At 41.9% G+C, this 20,421-nt stretch overlaps 1 protein-coding gene across 1 annotated transcript in view; it reads left to right on the top strand.

Annotated features, from left to right (window-relative positions):
• The window catches only part of VCAN (versican), a 166,061-nt gene that overhangs the window by 84,091 nt on the left and 61,549 nt on the right, over nt 1–20,421 (top strand). Inside the window, exon 7 of the mRNA XM_056847925.1 lies at nt 940–3,192. Coding sequence (XP_056703903.1) covers nt 940–3,192 — 2,253 coding nt within the window. The remainder of the gene's footprint in view (nt 1–939; nt 3,193–20,421) is intronic.

Below are 20,421 nucleotides of genomic sequence, written 5' to 3'. Positions count from 1 at the left end.
CTTGGATTTTTAGTAAAACTGGAAGGTTTATCATGCAGTAATAAAGTTAAATATATATAGTTTGCTTCTACTGTAAATGGTGATATTAGATGATTGCCAATAGAGCTGGAATAGTATTTCTTCATACAAAATAGTCTCCAACCCCCATTGCTATCCATAGTTGTGGTTCAGTGGTTTTCATTCTGGTAGTAACTAGAGCATGTTGGTTTTCAGGTGACAGAATATTTACTCATGCAGAATGTCAGACTCCCTGCTTTTGGGAATATAGAATATGAATGACTAAAGCACTTCTATTTTTGGTGTTTAAATTTAGATTTTCTCAAGGAATCAACTTGACAGTTATAAAAAAAGATTCATCAAGAATATGAGCTGGTTCACAGTACCTGCTTGAAAATCATGCACATTTTATTTTAGCATAATCTTATTCCATTTTTCTTCCAGGGAGCTCAGATTAGCATATTTAGTTCCTTCTTCCTCTGTTTTGTTTTAGTAATAATCCTGAGAGTTAGGTTAGGGTGATAGAGTGACTCACCCAAAGTCATCCATTGAGTTTCATGTTAAATAGGCATTTGAGTCGTGGTTGCCCAAGTCCCAGAATTCTACCTACCATACCATACTGGGACCTCCAACAACTATTTAATTGTCTAGATGGGGTCATGTGTTAAAGGTGGTCCTGGATGTTTAGGCTTTGCATTATGCCAGAAACTAACTGCCAATCAGTATAGATGGTATAAAATAGGATCAGTATGTTCCTGAGAGCTTGCCTCTCCCAACAACCTAGCATCGATATTCTGGACCAGATGTCCTTTCCATTATGTTTGAATCATATCTTTATTTAAAAAAAATGCTTTAGATTAGATTAAAGCAGACAAATATGAAATAAGTAATTTTTAAATTGCTGAAGTTTCTAATTCTTTTTATAACTTTTCTTTTGCTTAGCTAAACAGAATGTATCAGATTCGACATCTGTTGAACTACATATACCTTTGGAAAGTGGATCAGGCAGTTTATTAACTGAACTGAAGATACCGCCATCCAAAACTTCTGTTTGGCCCGATGTCATACCCGGAGAAAAACAGAGAGAGAACATACCTAAGAAACCCATTCGTTTATCTACTGTTCTACCTCAGACTGTTACAGACTCTACCGATTCACCAGAAGTAACAGAATTGTATAAAATGTCCACACCTACACCATCTATCTCAGACTTTCATGATGATGCTTCCTTGAGTTATGAAAGGCAAACTGAACAGATAGAGGTAGGGCCAATAAGTTCTGTAGATGCTGTATTCAGAGTTAACTTGAGTTATCCTATTGAAACCGAGACTTCTGTAACTCTAAAAAGGGAACAAACAGAACTTGGAATCCATCCCACAAAAGTATCAATGGAAGCAAAAACTGACACAAAACTCACAACTGTTGTCATTCCCAAAGAGCTGCTCACCGATAAGCATAAACTTACTTTAGAAGAAGATGACAATGGTGCTATTATGACTGATCAGAGATCAGTGACCTCTAGCAGTGCTCCTGAGACAGATGTTGTTAAAGTGTCAAAGACTTATTTGAGTGAAAATACCACATCTATACCAGATGAGTTGTCCCCAGTAAGTTTATTTGAAAGCAAGAAACCATCAGCTACAAAGACCCATGAGACAACAGTTTCTACAGTGACTGATAAAGTCAAAGTGGTACATGTGGTTTCTCCAGAATCAAATGGGAGCGAAGAGCATACAGTGGCCCCTGCTGATTCAGGTAAGAGTAAAGATCATGAAGGACTCATTCCCACACATACAACTTTAGATGGAGAGGTGACCACAGTATCTCAAGTGTCACCAGCTGAAAGCAGCATGCCATCTTTTACTCCTGCATCAGACACTACAGAGTTACCCAGGGACATGTCTACTGTCACAGACACAAGTAATATAGTAGACCTGGCAGGAGGTTTTACCAAAGATGAAAGAGATGAGATGACAAGGCATCATGACAGAATCACAATGCTTGCACCCACGCCTGAAATGAAACCAGAGAAGCCTGAAGGGAAACCAGATCAGAAATATGATTGGGCTTATGAAGGGAGCGCAACTGAGCAGCAGCCAGAGTTAGGAACTCCAAGCAAAATAAGTACTGTTTCTCCTCCAGTGGACATCGAAGACGTAGCAGGCACACAGTCAGTTACATTTACAGAGGCAGCAAAAATGACTACTTCAGTTTCACTAGCAAAGACAGAGCCTGGTACTACCCTCATTTACAAAACTGTAGAAGATGGTTATGGTCAAGACGTGGTCACTGCTGCTGTTCATACAGATGTCATCAGAACAGCAACAGAGGCTGCAGCCGTTGTTCAAGGGGAATCCAGTACTAAAGATCAAGCTATAGGAAAACTGGCTACAGTCCCAGACACTGCAAACTTGCCTTTGTCACCTGAACATGATGGAGCTGTTGAGGGATCTGCATATGAGGAAAAATATACGACTACTGAGACTTTGGACCCAGGTGTAAAAATTACTGTTTATGATGCAGGCACAAAGCCTGAACTGTCTTCCAGTGGAGATGCTGTCACTGAACACAGAGTGACACCTACTGGAGTGTCTCCCACTAAGCCAACTGTTGAGAGTAAAAGTGGAGGAATTCATTCTGTAGGTCCAACAGAATCTATTGCTTCTGCAGCTGAAAAATCTACAGATACAGTAAAAAAAGGTAGCCTTACAACTCACAGTCCAGAAGGTTCAGGAACAACAGAAGATGCCACAAGAACTGATTCTGTTTTATTTTCAGCTATGGAGACAAGCAAACCGACAATGCTAAGTGGCATAACCACGTCTACAGTTGCTGCAGTAGACAAAATCCAGCCTACTTCAGCATCCAAGCCTTTAATTACCAAAACACAACTACCTTTAATTGACAGGGAGCCAGACGAGGATACGAACATAGACATGGTAATAATTGATGAATCTATTTCTTCCATTAAAACCACTACTGATGATGATTTTACAGGGAAGATCACAGAACCAGAAATCGATACCGAATATTTTACATCGTCAAGTGTTACAGCAATTGCCGAGCCCACAGGACCATCCAAGGAGGTTTTAGAATCCCAAGAAGAGCCACCTCCTACTTCAAATGCTGACACAGGGGTGGAAAGCAGCCCTGATATAAATCTGTTTGTTGTTGCTATCTCGGGCAATGATACAGGTAAGACTGCCTCAAGCCAAATTCCCAAGATCGTGGACATTTGGCAGTATATTGAAAATGTATCAGAAAAAAAACTGTGCTTTTATCATCTGTGTTTTGCAAATAGTTGATAGATGGATATTGGTACTAGTTATGAGTAATACAGATAATGTACATTATTATTGGTATTGTGAGATATGGATGCAACAGTAATATATGTGAGCTTACTGTTTGACACTATCAGACCATTGAACTGACTTCCATTATCTGTGGAACAAGTCATTTTAATTCCATAGCTTCCATACCACTCATTACTACTCCTGAGTGTAGCATTAGAGCGTTGTTAACATTCCATTAGTCTGTAGCTATTAACAACAGCATTTTCAGTGCTATCAGCTAAATGCATAGTAAGTTGGTCCTGTTGGTTAATCAGAGAATACTGCCAAATTGGGGGTGAGGATGTGGTGTGGAATGGGCAGATTTCAATCAGAACATCAAAACTGGGGTGGGGGAGGTGTGTTTTAGCTGAGGGCACTGTCTATGCAGCTTTAATTCTGTGGGTATCCAGAACAGAGACTTGGACGATCACTGAACTGATAGTTATTAGACCATTTTTCCCGTGCAACAGAATTGTTGAATGTATCAAGTGAAAAGAGATCACACAAGGCTATGAGTGTCCTCATGAGTGATATCTTTTGATAAACTAGAAACGTTATTAGAGAAAGTAGCAATGATAGTTTATTGAATGTCTTGCCTTGCCAAATTTGTGTAATATTTCCCCATATTTTCTTACTAACCAGTAAGCTTTGTTGGATATTGTTTTACAGTTGTTATTTCACGAAGAGTGGCTTATCCAGTGTCCTTTATAGTGTGTAAAAGGATTAGGTAGGGGGTGATGCGAAAATCCTCTGCCTAGCGTTGCCAACTTTCAGGTGGTGGCTGGAGATCTCCCGCTGGAGAACTGCTGCCAGGCAATACCTGATTTAGAATAAGGCAGCTTCATGTGTTCTTGGTGACATAACATTATGTGCTTACAAGCAGGGACCTGAGAGGACTTGCAAGAGCCATCCCGTTTCCTCCTCCCTGTGATTTCCTCTTTCCCTGCCTGAAAGCCCTGTAGCCTCTCCCCTTTTCCTGTTTTCTTCTCTCCTTCCCACCCACTTAGGTTGCCACAACCTACAGGTGGGGCCCTGAAGATCTCCTGGAATTTCAACTGATCTCCAGAGTGCACAGATCAATTCCCTTGGGGAAAATGGCTGCTTTGGAGGGTGGGCTGTATGGTATAATACCCAGCTGAGGTCCTTCCTTTTCCCAAACCCCATCCCAAAATCTCCAGGAATTTCCCAACCAGACCTGGCAACATGTCCCTGTGCAAAGTTTGGCTCAGATGCATAGTGCAGGTGGCTAGGCCAGGCCCAGTTGTATGGGTAGTGAGACTCCCTTGCCCACCACAGTGCCTGTCCCCAATGAGTTCTCTGACATGACGGAAGAGGGGGGACAGGACCTTTCCAGGATTGCTTTTGGCTAGCGTTGCCAGCTCCGGGTTGGGAAATACCTGGAGATTTTGGGGGCCGAGCCTGAGGAGAGAGGGATTTGGAGAGGGGAGGGACTTCAATGCCATAGAGTCCAATTGCCAAAGCAGCCATTTTCTCCAGGTGAACTGATCTCTATTGGCTGGAGATCAGTTATAACAGCGGGAGATCTTCAGCCACCACCTGGAAGTTGGCAACCCTATATTTGCCCCCCACCCCCAGTCCACTTCTTCTGCTCCCCTGGGCTTTACTTTAGAGCAGAGTTTCCCAAACATTTTGAGTCATGGAACACTTTTCAGGAGAGAAATTCGTCACAGCGCACTAATTTTCACCTAGTACTTATATACTAAACTGAATGCCAGTAGTATTTTTCTTTCCAATCTGTTCATGGAGTACTAGGAGATGTTTCGCGACGCACCAAGTGCTCCTTGGAGCACAGTTTGGGAACCTCTGCTTTAAAGCAACCAAAGCTTAGAAGGCTTAGCTGTATTGCATGGTTGCCTAGCAACCTCTAAAATGGCCACTGACAACTCATCATTCTTTTCTTAAAGCTATAATAATTGTTTCTATTATTTTATTCTATTATATTAGATTATTCAGCAATCGTGGCAGTTCCTTCAGGTTTTTGGAGCTCTTTTTGCAGTTCTATCAATCACAGCCTCTGTGGCATGGTCCAGAATTAGATATAAAGATAGATCGAATCTTATGTTCCTAAATCATACAGATAACTCACTGTACCATCTGTTTGGTGCAAAAATTCAGTTGAAGTCACTGGATTTTGCTTGTGGAACCAAGATGCTGATTGAGATCTGGCTGAAAATCAAGCTCATTATGTCTTATTCTGGCAGCCACACAAAAATGTTGATCAGGGAGAGAATATAGCTGAAAGGGATTAAAATGCTCACTTTTGGTACAAGAATATGGTGGTTTTCCATGAGAAAATGTATTGTACAAGCAACCCATGCAGTGGCTCAGGAATAAATCTGAGGCAGGTGTCGAATTTAATGAGGAGCAATAAAGCACATCATTACTGTGGGTCATGAGGAGTCCCAGGGCAGGTGTGCAAATTAATGAGGGAAATTGTGTGGACATGGGAAGATATCCTTGTGCTCAGTTTTAAAAGAGCAGCCATGCAGAGCCATGCACTACTACAATTGTGTTGGAGGCTGTTTTCCTGTCTGTAGGTTCCTGTGTACACTTCTGCGTTTGGATTGTGGTTGAATGTGAAGAAGAAAAACAGATCTGTTCTCCCTCGGTTGTATGGTACCAAGGAAGATTTGACTGGCAAACTGAGCAAACCCTTTCAAACTTACATTAGTACTGGAGAAACCATGAGTAATTTTGGTAGCAATGGTTTAAAAGGAGCAGTATGATTCTATAGCTAGAAGCGAATGAGCTAGCAAAAGAAAAAAGGAAAATTTTCTCTGTCTCATAAATATTTTATGAGCTAACAGATACTGCGGATTGAGGTAAAGCTGTTGTTTAACAGTAGTTGAGGGGATAGTGAAAACATGACTTCTGTCTGTAACAGGAGTAAATTGCACAACTGCATCTTTTGGAGGTGTTCTGACTTGATATGCTGGAAATTGCTTGCTGGGACATTGGTTTCACACCTAGTGTGTCTGGATTTTTGATTCCTCTGCTTTTGAAACTAAGGGTACCATTGCCCTCAGGAGCACTGCATGGAATATAGAAGAACGAGATCTTATTGGAGCTCATTCTATTCTTTGAGGCTGGCTTTGAAGTGTACTTGGATAGTCATTGTGCTTCTGCTGCAGCCTGTTGAAAAGCACTTAGTGGCTGTATAAGCAAAGTCATGAATTTTAGTGATACCATACATATGAATGGGAGATCGGTAGACTATCAGAGCAATCCAGAGTGAGGGATGGGTGGGCTGAGCCATCTCAGAAGCCAGCAAGACCCCTGTGCCTGCATAAGTGCCACTTGCACCAGCCAAACTGGCATGGACACTGGTGAAGGGCCACTTACGTTGGCACCGAGGAGCAGGGCAGCGGCGCCACACTCAGGTGTTGTTGTTGCCGCTGCAGTAGCATTTCCCCAGTGCAAGGGCTCGTGCTGGCATCAAAGGGGACATTCCTAGAGTCAGCTCCCAAAGCCCTTTTGCCCTGGGAACGTCCCCTTTAGCTGGCACAAACATGAGCCAGCAAAAAGGCAAGCGGAGCCCCATGAAACCCTATGGAGGAGTTTCACGGGGGGTTGTAAAAATTACCTTTTCCCTATGTTATTTCAGGCCAGGAAGCCGCTCAGGAGGTGGCGCAGCTGCGCCGGCTACAACCCAACTACAAACCCACCCCCCACCCCGGATTGTGCTGTAACTGTACTTCAATAGCTTTGGCAATGACCTATTTATGAGGAAGGCTTTTAGAAGAAGATGAATGTTGGGCCTCGTGTTGATAGTCTAGAAAGTGGAGAATTTGAATGATAGCTTTGTATGTATGTTGGACTTGCATATGTTGAATGATAGCTTTGTAAGTATGTTGGACAGCTCCCCTTAGTTACTTAGCCATGTTATTTATGTTATCATAGAGACTTAGGAGCTTTGCAAATGTCATAGCTGCTTGTTAGGGTTGCCAACCTCCAGGTAATAGCTGGAGATCTGCTATTACAACTGATCTCCAGCCAATAGAGATCAGTTCACCTGAAGAAAATGGTTGCTTTGGCAACTGGACTCTATGGCATTGAAGTCCCTCCCATCCCCAAACCCCACCTTCCTCAAGCTGCGCCCCAGAAATCTCCCGCTGGTGGCAAAGAGGGACCTGGCAACCCTAGCTACTGTAAGATTGGCATGTGTGTAAGGGAGTATGACTGGTTAAAGATTTTTGTTAGTATGCAAGAGTCCTGCTATTTACCTAAGTGGAGATTTCCCCTATTCATTTCCCTGTGATGTTAGCTGCTGTGTGTAAATGTGTCTGCTAATTTTGTATAGCTATTTCCAGTCTCTTGAAAAATTCTTACAGAACAGACAATCATAAAAAGAGTACACACCTGATTTCTGAAACAAGATTTAACAAAATGACAGCTTGTATCTTTGTGTGTGTGTGTTTTGCCCAACATTATTCAAAACTGGCACTGAATAGCAAATCAGTAATTTCTTATTGACCCAAGGTCAAGAAGTAATTGATATGCCAAAGGAGGCATGAGCTTCATGTTTCTATCCAAAGTGCTCTATGTTTGCAGGGTTGTCTCTATCAATTATGACTTAGACAGGAAATAAGTTGCTCCTATTTTATGACCATTTTGAAATGAACCAGGGCTGAGATTGTGAATAGACAATGGTTGCTTGGTTATCACTGTGCACATGAATAGGAAGATAGATTATTTTTATTTCGGATAGAAGCCTCTTATATTTCACAAGGTGCCACTCTGCTTGGGTGCAGAAAACTAGCATCTTTAGAAATGCCACTCAAGCATTTCTGTCCCCAAGCATTTCCCCTCTGCTTTAATCAAGCGGATTATTATGCACACTGTACCTCTGCATCCTAAGATCCTCCTTTGCAACACTCCTCCCACCTTCTGAGTGGGATATAAGGACTCATATCTGATGAAGGGAGCTTTGACTCTTGAAAGCTCTCCTGAACCCCTAAGGTAGAGTTGCCAGGTTGCTTGGATTGCTGAGCAATTGTCCGCCAATCCATTGGCTGGCTCAAGATCAGGGATTGTACGTGCGCATGGCCACACCAATGTGATTACATCACTTCCAGTTTATACCTGGAAGCACCACATCGCGATGGGTCGCATTACCACTCAACCCCCCCAAAAACATAGGAGTTTGAGTGGTAAAGCGTCCTGTTGTGATGCGATGCTTCCGGGTGTAAACTGGAAGTGACGTAATTGCGTTGCATGGCTGGGGGCGTGCAAACCCCACCTCAGCTCTGCCCCAAAAACCTCCCGCCAGTGGAGAGGGGGGACCTGGCAACCCTACCTTAAGGTGCTACTGGGCTTGAATCTAGCTGTTCTACTGCTGACCAGCATGGCTGCCCTCTGTAACTATCCTGTCAGGAAGAGTGTTAGTATCTTAGTTAATCACTAAGACAGTTGTAGGAATATTTTTTTCCATATTTTGAATGCTTCGGTTCTTCTGCTTTCTTGTAACACAAAAGGTGTAGTGAATCTCATTATCATCTCATTCATCACCCCCCCCCCACACACACACACTGAAAGTATTGCAGGAAATATTCTTAGCATTTTAATGCTTAAATTTCTCCAGGGTCTGTTAAATTGTCTTCGGAAATGCTAGCTGTAGTTCTAACCCATCCTCATGTACAGCAATATGAAAATAATAGTATGGCCAGTTTTGGAATACGGAGTAATTAATATTGTTGAGACCAAAATACTTGGGTATGTAGATCAAAATACTTGAGCATACTGACTTGGCAAAGACTGGATAGTTCAGATGCTCTTGCCCCTATTAAGAGATAATTCAAGTGGTATATTCCAATTAGCAATGTGCAGGCATCTCCCTACACTGTTAACTATTTGTGAAAAACAGTGACTTTGTGATTTGGGAAACTGGGTCCCTATTTTGATTAATTATGCTAAGGAACAGCTTCCCATTCAAAACAGAGGTCTCCCTGGGATTAGTTTGCATGATACAAACACTGCTTCAGAGAAGCACTGTACTGTGTGGAGATATAATCATGTTAATGCAGATGCCTAAAGTCAAGTGCGCTGAAAGAATAATGTGTGAAAAGGACCTCAACAGAGGCAAAATAGGGTTGCCATCTATATATCTAATTCTCACATGTGTCCCCTGCCTGCAGATACTTAAATCCACAGATAGGGGGCACACTTTCCCCCAACAAGTTTTTCTACAGATTCGGTGGGACCCCCTGGTTCTGCAGAAAAACCTGAAATTTAAACAAAAATAACTGGGGGGATAAATTTCCCTGATTTTAAAAAAAGTGTTGTCTGCATATGAGCAGACAACACTCTTCAGTCACTGCCACAGACAGCCTGGCCTGGCCATGTCAGTGGGAGATGCCAGGAGCACCTCCTGGGCTGTGCCGCCACAGCGGTGGATGCCTGGGGCTGCTCCAGGCTTTCAGGTAAGAAGAAGAAGAGTTGGTTTTTATATGCCACCTTTCTCTACCATTTAAGAAAGAATCAAACTGGCTTACAATCTCCTTCCTTCCCCCTTCCCACAACTGACACCCTGTGAGGTAGGTGGGGCTGAGAGAGCTCTAAGAGAGCTGTGACTAGCCCAAGGTCACCCAGCTGGCTTCATGTGTAGGAGTGGCAAAACCAACCCGGTTCACCAGATTAGTGTCTGCCGCTCACGTGGGGGAGAGGGGAATCAAACCTGGTTCTGCAGATTAGAGTCCACTGCTCCAAACCACCGCTCTTCACCATTACACCACGCTGATGGTTGGCGGGGCGGAGGAGGATGCCTGGTCGCGCTCATCCAGCACTGCTCCAAGCAAGCCAGCAAGAGAGCAGGTTGGGGAGGGAGAGGAGGAGGAAACCTGGCCACACTCGCCCAGTGCAGTGCCAGGCGAGCCAGCAAGGGACCGGGACTGGGGGAAAGGAGGAAGCCTGGCTGCGTTTGCCCAGTGCAGTGCTGGGGCTGGAGGGGGGGGGGGAGGATGAGGAGGCCTGGCCATGCTTGCCTAGTGCTGCTCCAGGCGAGTTGGCAAGAGAGTGGGGCTGAAGGGGGAGGTCTGGCGCCGCCATGGGGGAGAGATTGGATTTCCCCCACACACACACGTTTCATGGGCCCCCACTTGTTATTTTTTTAATTCTTGGGGAAGCCTTGAGGAATTATGACTTAAACTGTGGAGGTTACAGTGGGAATAGGCCACTGCTGTTTTTAAAAGTAGATACAAATCAGGGGAAAATCTGTGCCGAAAGAACTGTGACTGCAACAGAACTCGGCTTGATCACTTTCCTAATTAATATTTGTATCACAGAATTTTTTGTTAGAGTATATGAGAACTCTTTATTTCATATGAGTCCCACATGTTTTAATAGCACTAAAGATGTCTCTCTAAACAAAGTGAACACAGACCTAGTATAAACTCAGTATGGATTTTCATTTGAGAAGGGATTTTGTTTGACAGAGATAATGAATCTATTGTATATTATGATATTTATATGCCATTAAAGGTTTATGAATGAATGAATGTATATTATGATACTTCTTCCTTCAAAAATGTGAACTGTAGGCTGGAAAACTCATTCATATTCTTTGTTAACTACAGTAAACTGTACATTTTAAGAGCCAAAATAACTGCCTGACAGTGCAATCCTGTGCATAGTTACCCTAGTCTAAGCTCATTTACATCAATTACCTGAGACTGGAGTAACCCTGCATAGGACTGCACTGGAAACGACTTGTTGGTGTCCATTGTAAATTGTTGCTGAGAAACTTATTATAAAATGATGATTTTGTCTCCCCACATTCCTTCCCAGACATCCATAGATACGAGGAAACAGCATCCTTGTGTCACTCACAGGCCATAAGATACATACACATTCCTTGCTGCTTTTTGCGCTATTGCCAAGGAAACCTCATGGGCCTGTACACAGGGATTAAACACTTGAGGCTTCCTTATGGTTCTTTGTGTATTCATGAGATAAATGAATGACTGATTCATAGGTACCATGTCATTCTTATTATTCACATCTCAAAACAGAGAATCCCTTTGTGAAGCGTCCTGAACACAGAGAAAAGGAGCTATGATGCTTATGAACGAATAACTTCTGTATGTTATACGGAGGCAACTTTCAAAATTTGTCTTCTACTGAGGGGAAAAAAATTCTTTTTGAGTAAGTGGGTACTTTGTTCCTTCGGGCATTTTTCAAATGTGAATTTCCTGTTGTCCACGCTAAAGTTTTGGCTAATTGTCACCTCTGTTGAAATACAAAGATGTTCCAAACAAATAGGCCTAAGCTCATAAAAACACATTTGGGACAAATTTAGTATTTGATGCCATAAACATAAATAGGCTTCTCTGGCAAATAACTAAATATTTCTGATTATCAGGTAATGATTTATTCTATTGATAGCTCACTAGTTTTAACACTTTTTAGAGATGCCAGCCTCCAGGTGGGACCGGGGGATCCCCGGGAATTACAGCTTGTCTCCAGACTACAAAGACCAGTACCTCTGGAGAAAATGGATACTTTGGAGGGTGGCCTTTATAACATTGTGCCCTACTGAGGTCCCTGTCCTCCCCAGGAGTTTCCCAACCTGGATCTGGCAACTCTACCCAGATGGCAACCCTAGTTCTATTCTTCTTCTTTAATATATCAAACATCATAAAATCTCTGCAACTGTTAGGAATTTCCACTGTTGTACTGGAAATTATTAGTGTCAGAAGCAGTTTTTGACATATTAACACCGTTAATATTATTAATTAATTTTTGTGAAGTTTTATTTTTGTGATTTTATTGTATCATTTGTACTTTATGAGTCGCCTTGGGCAAGAGTTGCTGGAGAGGCAGCATATACATTTTCTAAATAGATAAACTTGCATGTTTTCCCCTAAGGCAAATGGGGGAACTGGAGTTGAGGTCCTAACAATGTTTCTGGGAAAGGTTTTAAAATCCCCAGCCACAGTCTGAATCTCTCCAGTGATACTAGTTGCAGTTTTTAAAAATGGCTGAAAGTCTATGAATGGATTTTTTTTGCTAAAATGTCTAATTAATTCCTAAGGGTAACTTGATCTCTGGCGATGAAGGTGGTTTTGTTTTCTTTCCTATTCTAAGATGAGTTAGGAATTAGTTATCTCTAGTATTATGCATTTGTGTAGTATATTGTGAACAAGTCATTCTATATAATGTGTTGCCTGGTGTCCTACAGGTCGTTTCATTTTCATGTTAATGAGAAGGTGTCATTCTCTTTTCTAGGTAAAGGGAAACTAGGCTAGATTCAGACAACCACATTGTTCTAGTGATATTTACAATTATCCTGGGAGCCTAATTATTTGAAACATTCATGATGTCATTACATAGCTTTGCTGAATAGGGGAAGTGTTAAGTAAAGAACAGGTTATTTGACTGGCAAAGATTTGGTGGAATCAGAGCTGATAGAGTCCCCACCTTAGATGACCTTCTGTTCAGAAAGTTTCTGGGACACCATGTAGGCAATGTAGCCCAAAGTCAGCTAGCTAATTCACATTTGTAACATCCTGTACTTGTGGTGGAATTAGATATAGGCAGGCAGACTTTTTAGTTGTCTCGATTAAATGTGCTCACAACAAACTATTTGTTTGAATAGGACAGCGTGAGCACAAATTAGGTAGATGAGTAAGTGAACCAAAAGTCATGTAAAGTTAAAATAAAACTTTTGAAATTTAACAAATAAGATTCGTCTTTCCTAGTTAGGCTTGCAAGCCATGGGCCAGGGGGTAGGGGATGCCCTGCCCCCAGCTTCCATTGCCCACCACCACTGCTGGGGCCAGCAGGAGGAAATAAAAAAATTTAAAATTGCCATCAGTGATGGTGTGATGTCACTTCTATGATTTTACCATATAGTTTCCAGCGATTCCTACAGGGGACTGACACCACTTCCTAGTTTTCCTGGAACTGACGTCATGCCATCACTGACAGTGCCCTCTTATGCCACATCAGTCTCCTGCTGCTTGCCAGGCATGCCTGACAACCCTATTCCTAATCAATAGTCTGTTTTTATAGGAGCTGTAATTGGAGTAGCATATTTTAAAATCTAACTTTTTGGTTCAGTGACAATTTGCTGTGCCTCCTGTGTGTGTGTGTTAAGTGCCACCAAGTTGCTTCCGACTCATGGTGACTCTTATGAATCAATGTCCTCCAAAACGTCTTATCTTTAACAGCCTTGCTCAGGTCTTGCAAACTGAGGGCTGTGGCTTCCTTTATAGAGTCAATCCATCTCTTGTTGGGTCTTCCTCTCTTCCTGCTGCCTTAAACTTTTCCTAGCATGATTGTCTTTTCCAGTGACTCTTGTCTTCTCATAATGTGACCAAAGTATGATAGCCTCTATTTAGTCATTTTAGCTTCTAGGGTCAGTTCAGGCTTGATTTGATCTATAATCCACTGACTTGATTTTTTGGCAGTCCACGGTATCCGTAACACTCTCCTCCAGCATGGTTTAGTGGTTAAGAGCAGTTGTTTGGAGGGGTGGACTCTGATCTGGAGAACCGGATTTTATTCCCCATTCCTTTTCATGAGTGGCGGAGGCTAATCTGGTGAACTGGATTTGTTTCCCCACTCCTACCCACAAAGCCAGCTGGGTGACCTTGGGCTAGTCACAGCTCTCTCAGCCCCACCCACCTCACAGGGTGTCTGTTGTGGGGAGGGGAAGGGAAGGTGATTGTAAGCCGGTTTGAGTCTCCCTTAAGTGGTAGAGAAAGTCAGCATATAAAAACCAACTCCTCCTCCTCCTTCTTTTTCTTCTTCCACCACATTTCAAAGGAATCTACGTTCTTCCTGTCAGCTTTCTTCATTGTCCAGCTTTCACACCCATACATAGTAATAAGGAATACGATGGCAGCTGTACCTTCTACTAACTGAAAAATGTATTTTCTGATTCGTACATGGGAAAAAATATCATCAATCAAAAATCCGGAAACACAGTATAACAGTATGGCGTTACACCCGATATCTGGACCATGAGAGTAGTGATTGTAATGCTCTAGGGTGTCTGAATGTTCTGAAATTGTTTATTGATCTTGGAGATCTTACGATGTTGGAACTGTGACAAATGTCCTATATATATGATTGCACTGAGGAGTTGTACTTGCTGCTTTTTTGGCATTGAGTGGTTCAAGTGTCTCTTTAGAATTTATAACTGAATTCAAATTTTACCTTAACAAGGCCACTGATTATACAGCCAGCAGTTCTAGTCACAGTTGATTAGATAAACTATGCTTGGCCATAAGCCTAGTTCTTTTTTTGGAATTTGCTAGGTTATAGTGCTGTTAAGTATACAAGAATGTTATACTTAGCCACAATAAGCTATTATTAGGCACCGGCTGTCTTTGCTAAAATATGAGAATAACAATTACAGGCGTGGGGAGCTATCAGTGAGAAGACCTTTTTTCCATGCCTATGCTTAGCCACTTTTGGTAAAAGCTTTTTTTAGAAATATAAAGCCATTTTTACGTGAATTTTTCAGGAAGCGAAGTCTTACTGTTTTCAGCAGTTATAAACAAACCAGTTTGTTTGGTACAAAAATGAGATTGATTACCGTACTTCTTTTTCTTGGATTTGAATGCTTCTTCCTCCCTGTCCTTGTACTTGGAGCTGAGATTAAGCATTTCTTAACTATGAGCCTGCCCTCCCAGGGGGAGGGCGGGCTAGAAGTATGAAAAATAAATAAATAAATAAACAAATAAGTGCTGGCCTCTCAAGAACCATTATTTACTTATTTTATTATCCTAATTGCAAGCTGCTAGAATGGAAAGATAATTTTGGTATAATATCCATTCCAAATATGTGAGAAAGTGTGAGAATGTCTGTTACAGCTCTGTTGCCAAAAGAAAGGGCAACATTCTTTGATTAATGACAGGATAAGAAGACAACTTTTGGCCTATTATTATTAAAAGAACGATTCAAAATATGGGTTGTAGGATAGTATATATATACACTACCTACCTCACAGGTATATATAAAGTTCTTATGTTATGGGATTTCTTCTGCAACATAGATATATCTTTAAAACCATATCCTTGAAACAGTGTGTTTAAATAACTGCTGCTTCCAAGAATGACACTGATATAGCCAAGTCTGATATGAAGGCTGATACTCGTCTTTCTTGAACAAAGGCTACATTTTTAGGCACGAGTCTGAGAGCACTCCCATGAGTCAGAAAGGCAGCACAGGAACTATTCATTTAGAATAGGGAAAGAAACACAAACAAATTCCTTAGTTTATTTTGTAACCTAATGATTAAAATGTCAGGTTAAAGTAAGAAGATCATGCTAGAAGCTAGCTTCATTTTGTACAAAGCAATATCTTCTTAATCAAATTCACATATATTAAGGAGTTAATTGATTAAAGTGGTTAAAGAATAGGGTTGCCAGGTCCCTCTTCTCCACCGGCGAAGTAGTGCTGGAATGTGTCAGGAACTTCTGCTGGTGTCTTGTATGTTGCATATAGATATCAAGCATGTTACATATTTATATTACTTCTTTTGCAAAAGTTATATCCCACCTTTCTGTTCTCACAGGGTGACTAACTTCCTGAGTAAGCATGGGGACTAGAATCTGGCTCTCCTTTCCTCTGCACCACACCGGTTATTCCAGTTGCCAGTGATGTCTAGAAAATATGTGGAGTTTGAAGGTGCATTTTGGAGAAAACCTTGACGATGCATGGTGTAGAATTCAAAGAGGGGTTCAATTATTTCTGCAACAGATTCTGGATCAAACTTAGGTCCTTGCATAGATTGATGAGTTTCAGTGTGCCTTCTGATGTACCAAGGAAGGCTCAGTCTATTCTATGCAGACAGCATCAGTCTCTAAGACACTGAATGCGTCCACATATGAATGGGAATAATAAAGATTACTCTACTGGTTGTATCCTACACAACACTAATTCAACCTTCTTTGAGCCTTGTTTCCTCTTGAGTGTGTAGGGTGGACACTATGTCCTGCTGTGGTCTCAGCTAGGCTCAGAGGGTTTTAAAACCTGGCACACTTGGAACTAGCAAATCACATAGCCTGCCACATCCAGAAAAACATAACTTAGCACCCCAAAACTGAGGTCATTTATGCATGGGTACTTGGACTTACGTTCGCCCCCCCTGTCTGACTCTGTTGTTCCTTGGAATTCTGTATGAGTTTTCTGTCCATTAGAAATGACCTCCCTGCCAGTCCTCGCAATGTCCAGGTCTTCCCATTCCTCTGTTCACCTGACTCTCCCCTCTCTCTTGAGCTCAGCCCAGCTGAAATCTCCATACAGAAGGCAAAGAAGGGGAAACAGAAGCTGGCTTTCACAGCCAATCACAAAGCAGAATGCAAAGAGATGGAGATTCAAATACTTCCTGCTTTCTCAGCTCTTTCTGAGCACAAGAAAGGCTTTTTATCAGAGCTCTTTCTGAGCACAAGAAAGGCCTTTTAAAACTGAGGCTTTGATTTCTCCTCCCCTTCCTTTCAGGTTGCTACGTTTTTTGTTTTTTGTTCTTAAAATGCTTTTTTATGCGGCAATTGGGTTTTGGGGCGGAATCTTCTCTCATAGTGAGCACTGCAAAGTAAGCCAATTACAAAGCAGCATTTAAAGGGGTGAGACTTGATTTGAGTTTGGAGACTGCTGGTGCAAAGATTCCCAACTGGAAAGTGTGGGTCCAGCCAGCAAGGAACCTCAGGTAAAACTCCCATGCACTGAATTGAGTGATGGGATTCTCCAACTTATAAACTTCTGTAGTATCTAACAATGCTTATAAAAACAATGTCTCCCTAATCTTTAATGGAAGTTAGCATGCCATTTTGTCTCCTACATATGCTCATAATTTCACTATGTATGTGTGAGAACTCAGAACCAGAACAACGTTTTGCTGTCTTTGCAGTTTTAACTTTCTTTTATTCACAACACCTTTTTCTTAAACAAGCATCACAAGCTGCTACTTCAAACAACATTATCCAGGAGCAGTTACACAGACTACAGCGACGCTGCTTCAGAGTAAGCGGTTTGAGAATTTCAGCCATAGTCTAAAAATACTTTTTTTAAAAAAATCTGGGACAGCTAAATATTAATTCAAGCTGTCGAAACCAGCATCGCATTTTCAATGTGGAGTGAGTGTGGCATTAATTTAAACTTTCTTAGAACTGCAATGAAACATATATTAAGACTACTGTAACTGTTTGACACCAGCCAATAATACATTACAGCCATAAGTGAAAGAGAAGACACAAGAAAAGCATCGATGCTTCAATTGATAACAGCAGAACATTTTCCCCGTCTCGCCATTTCTGCTTCATTTTTCTTGCAGTCCAGGATTCCTTTTTGAAAGTTCAACTGGAAGTAGATCTGTTGCATAAAAGCAGCCTTTTCCACCAGTGTATATTATTGTCCATAAATGGTCTGCAGCATAAAGAACAATTGATTTTTAACCCCTGCTATTGTAAATAACCTCGGGTCAAAACAATCAAACTAGCCTTCCTTAAACATGTCAAAGTGAGTAATCATTATCTACCACATTTGGTGATTTGTTCAAATATATATATATTTTTTAAAGGCTGTGGTCTACCTGCAGTCGGTGTTCTACGCACATGTGAAGTTTAGACATGAAAAACTTATTCACAGGTGTATTGCCATGTTTACTTCTCAAACACTTGCACCTCAAATGCATAGTTCCAATGATTTCATTTTAACACAGATTTTGCCTTTACCGCCAACAATACAAAAAGCTTCTTGGTAATAGAATAAGGTCATTTTTTCATGATACGCTGGTCAAGAGGCCAGACTCCCAATATCTTCCTAGGCATAGGTGTGTTGGATCAGTATTTCCAGGAGGGGCAGTTTGTGAGGGATATTCCTGTGCTTCTTTAAGAACTTGTAGCCATATTGTTGGCACTACAGACACAAACTGCCCAAAGAAAAGGTTGCCACATAGCAATTCTAAGGTTTTGTTCACATCTCTTGTCACTTCAACGAAGTGCATAGCACATAATCAGATTTTATATTATATTGCTTATTCCATGGAAACCTTGGTTTAATCCTGGTTTAGAATCCTGACTTGTGGGCAAGAAGTAAATTTTAGTTTGTTGACATACCCGAATATCCAACGTGCAGAATGCTGACTGCAGTGGGCCATAGGCTGGAATGGGGCACTTCAAGGTTCTGACATTGACTTTTACAGCCATATACTGCTCGGGGCCAGCATATCTTAAGAACTACCAACTCCTATATGAATAGGGTTGCCAACCTCCAAGTACTAGCTGGAGATCTCCTGCTGTTACAACTGATCTCCAGCTGATAGAGATCAGTTCCCCAGGAGAAAATGGCCGCTTTGGCAACTGGACTCTATGGCGTTGAAGTCCCTCCCCACCCCAAACCACGCCCTCCTCAGGCTCCACCCCAAAAACCTCCCGCCAATGGCAAAGAGGGACCTGGCCCTAACTTGGGTGCCTTCACCATCTGAGGTTAGATAAAAGTATAGCCTTCCTGGCCACTTTGGGCAGGCCATGCCACAAGGTGGGAGTCCCCAGAGAATGCACATGAATGAGCAGTTGCTGGGTTTACCTATTTGCATTGTGGCATCTGCAAAATGCTTTGCTCAAATGAGCAAAGTTGTCACAGTGAGACATAGAAAGGAGGTCCTGCAGGTAAGTGGGCCCAAGATCATTAAGGGCTTTATGAGTAGTAACTACAGCCTGGACCTGAAACCAGTAACTGATCAGTAATCAACAGAAGGCAAGACTGTGGGAGGTTACCATTACCCTGTGGTGACATCCACTTTACACAAGTGTTCCTAGTCTTACCAAACACTGTTGTTAAGCCAAAATGGGACACTTCATAAAAGGAGTGGAATCTGAAAAGGTTCTGGCAATTGTCTCCCATTGAAACAGAGGTAGTGGGAGCTTGTCAATTCAACTCTGTAACAAAATTAGAAGCCTGAATACTAGGAATGACAACTCAGCTTGAATCGTTTTCACTTTTGTTCAGTCCAGTTCTACAAAATATGAAGAAAGTTTTTCTTTGTTGCTGTATTCCAGAAATGTAGCCAAGTAATTTATAGTCTTAAGAAAGTCAATCCAGGTTGGGGTTTTTTTCTTTCTTCTTTTTTTAAAGCTTCCTTGCTACTGGCAAAGAAAACACCCAGAAAGCTTTATTTAATTATGAGAGTGAAAAGGCGTGCTTTGATTTTGATTTACTATTTGGAGAGGGGAAGATCCTACAGAAAGCATTTTTAAACATTGGAATCCAAATATAGCAATTCTTTGTCAAGGATATATCTGCTAAGGAGCATTGTAAACCTTGAGCATTGCAAACCTATTTGAAATGTTCTATTTGTTTAAACCAAATAGTGTTGTTTCACCTTGTATGCTTAACATGTCCTAGGGGAAAACTAATAACATCGAATCATCCATGAGCAGTTTGTTGTTTTAAGGCTTTTCGTAGTGGTGACCACACTTCTGAACAACTGGCACAGAGCAAGAGCTTAAGCACAAGGCTTCTGGGTCTCACCACTATAATAGCAAGTATGGAACCCACAAAGATTTCTGGGGGTATCTCACTTTCCCCTCCCAACCAGGCTGATCCCAGCTGCATGGTGGGGAAATTGTAAAGAGTTGCCAGGGGCGGGGGGCGGGAAGGAACCTCACTTTCAGCTGCTGGAGTGGGGTTGGGGAAGGGAACCTCACTTTCCGCCTGTACCCCCACACACTCTGTTTCTTCTTTCTTTTCTCAAGACAGCCCCCATATCTTCAGCTTTCCCTTATTCCTTCTTTCTTTCCCACCACCAACCAACCTTTTATCTGCCCCAATCTTCAGCTTTTAAAAAAATTATTTACTGCATATATACTCTATCTTTCTCCCCAGTGGGGAACTCAAGCAGCTTATATAGTTCTGCTCTCCATTTTACCCTCACGGTAACCTTGTGAGGGAAGTTTGGCTAAGAATCTGTTACTGGCCCAAGGTCACCCAGTGAGCTTCTACAGCATAGCAGGAATTTGAAGCTGGGCCTCCCAGATCCTAGTCTGAAACTCTAACCACTACATCCCACTGACTTTTGTGGGGTGGCTGCTGGTGGAAAGTAGCAATCTGCTTGGCCTGGATAAGA

Source organism: Euleptes europaea, chromosome 4 (assembly GCF_029931775.1).
Source record: "Euleptes europaea isolate rEulEur1 chromosome 4, rEulEur1.hap1, whole genome shotgun sequence".
Classification (NCBI taxonomy): domain Eukaryota; kingdom Metazoa; phylum Chordata; class Lepidosauria; order Squamata; family Sphaerodactylidae; genus Euleptes; species Euleptes europaea.
Note: the sequence above shows the minus strand (reverse complement) of the source record. Positions and strands in the feature narration are given on the sequence as shown.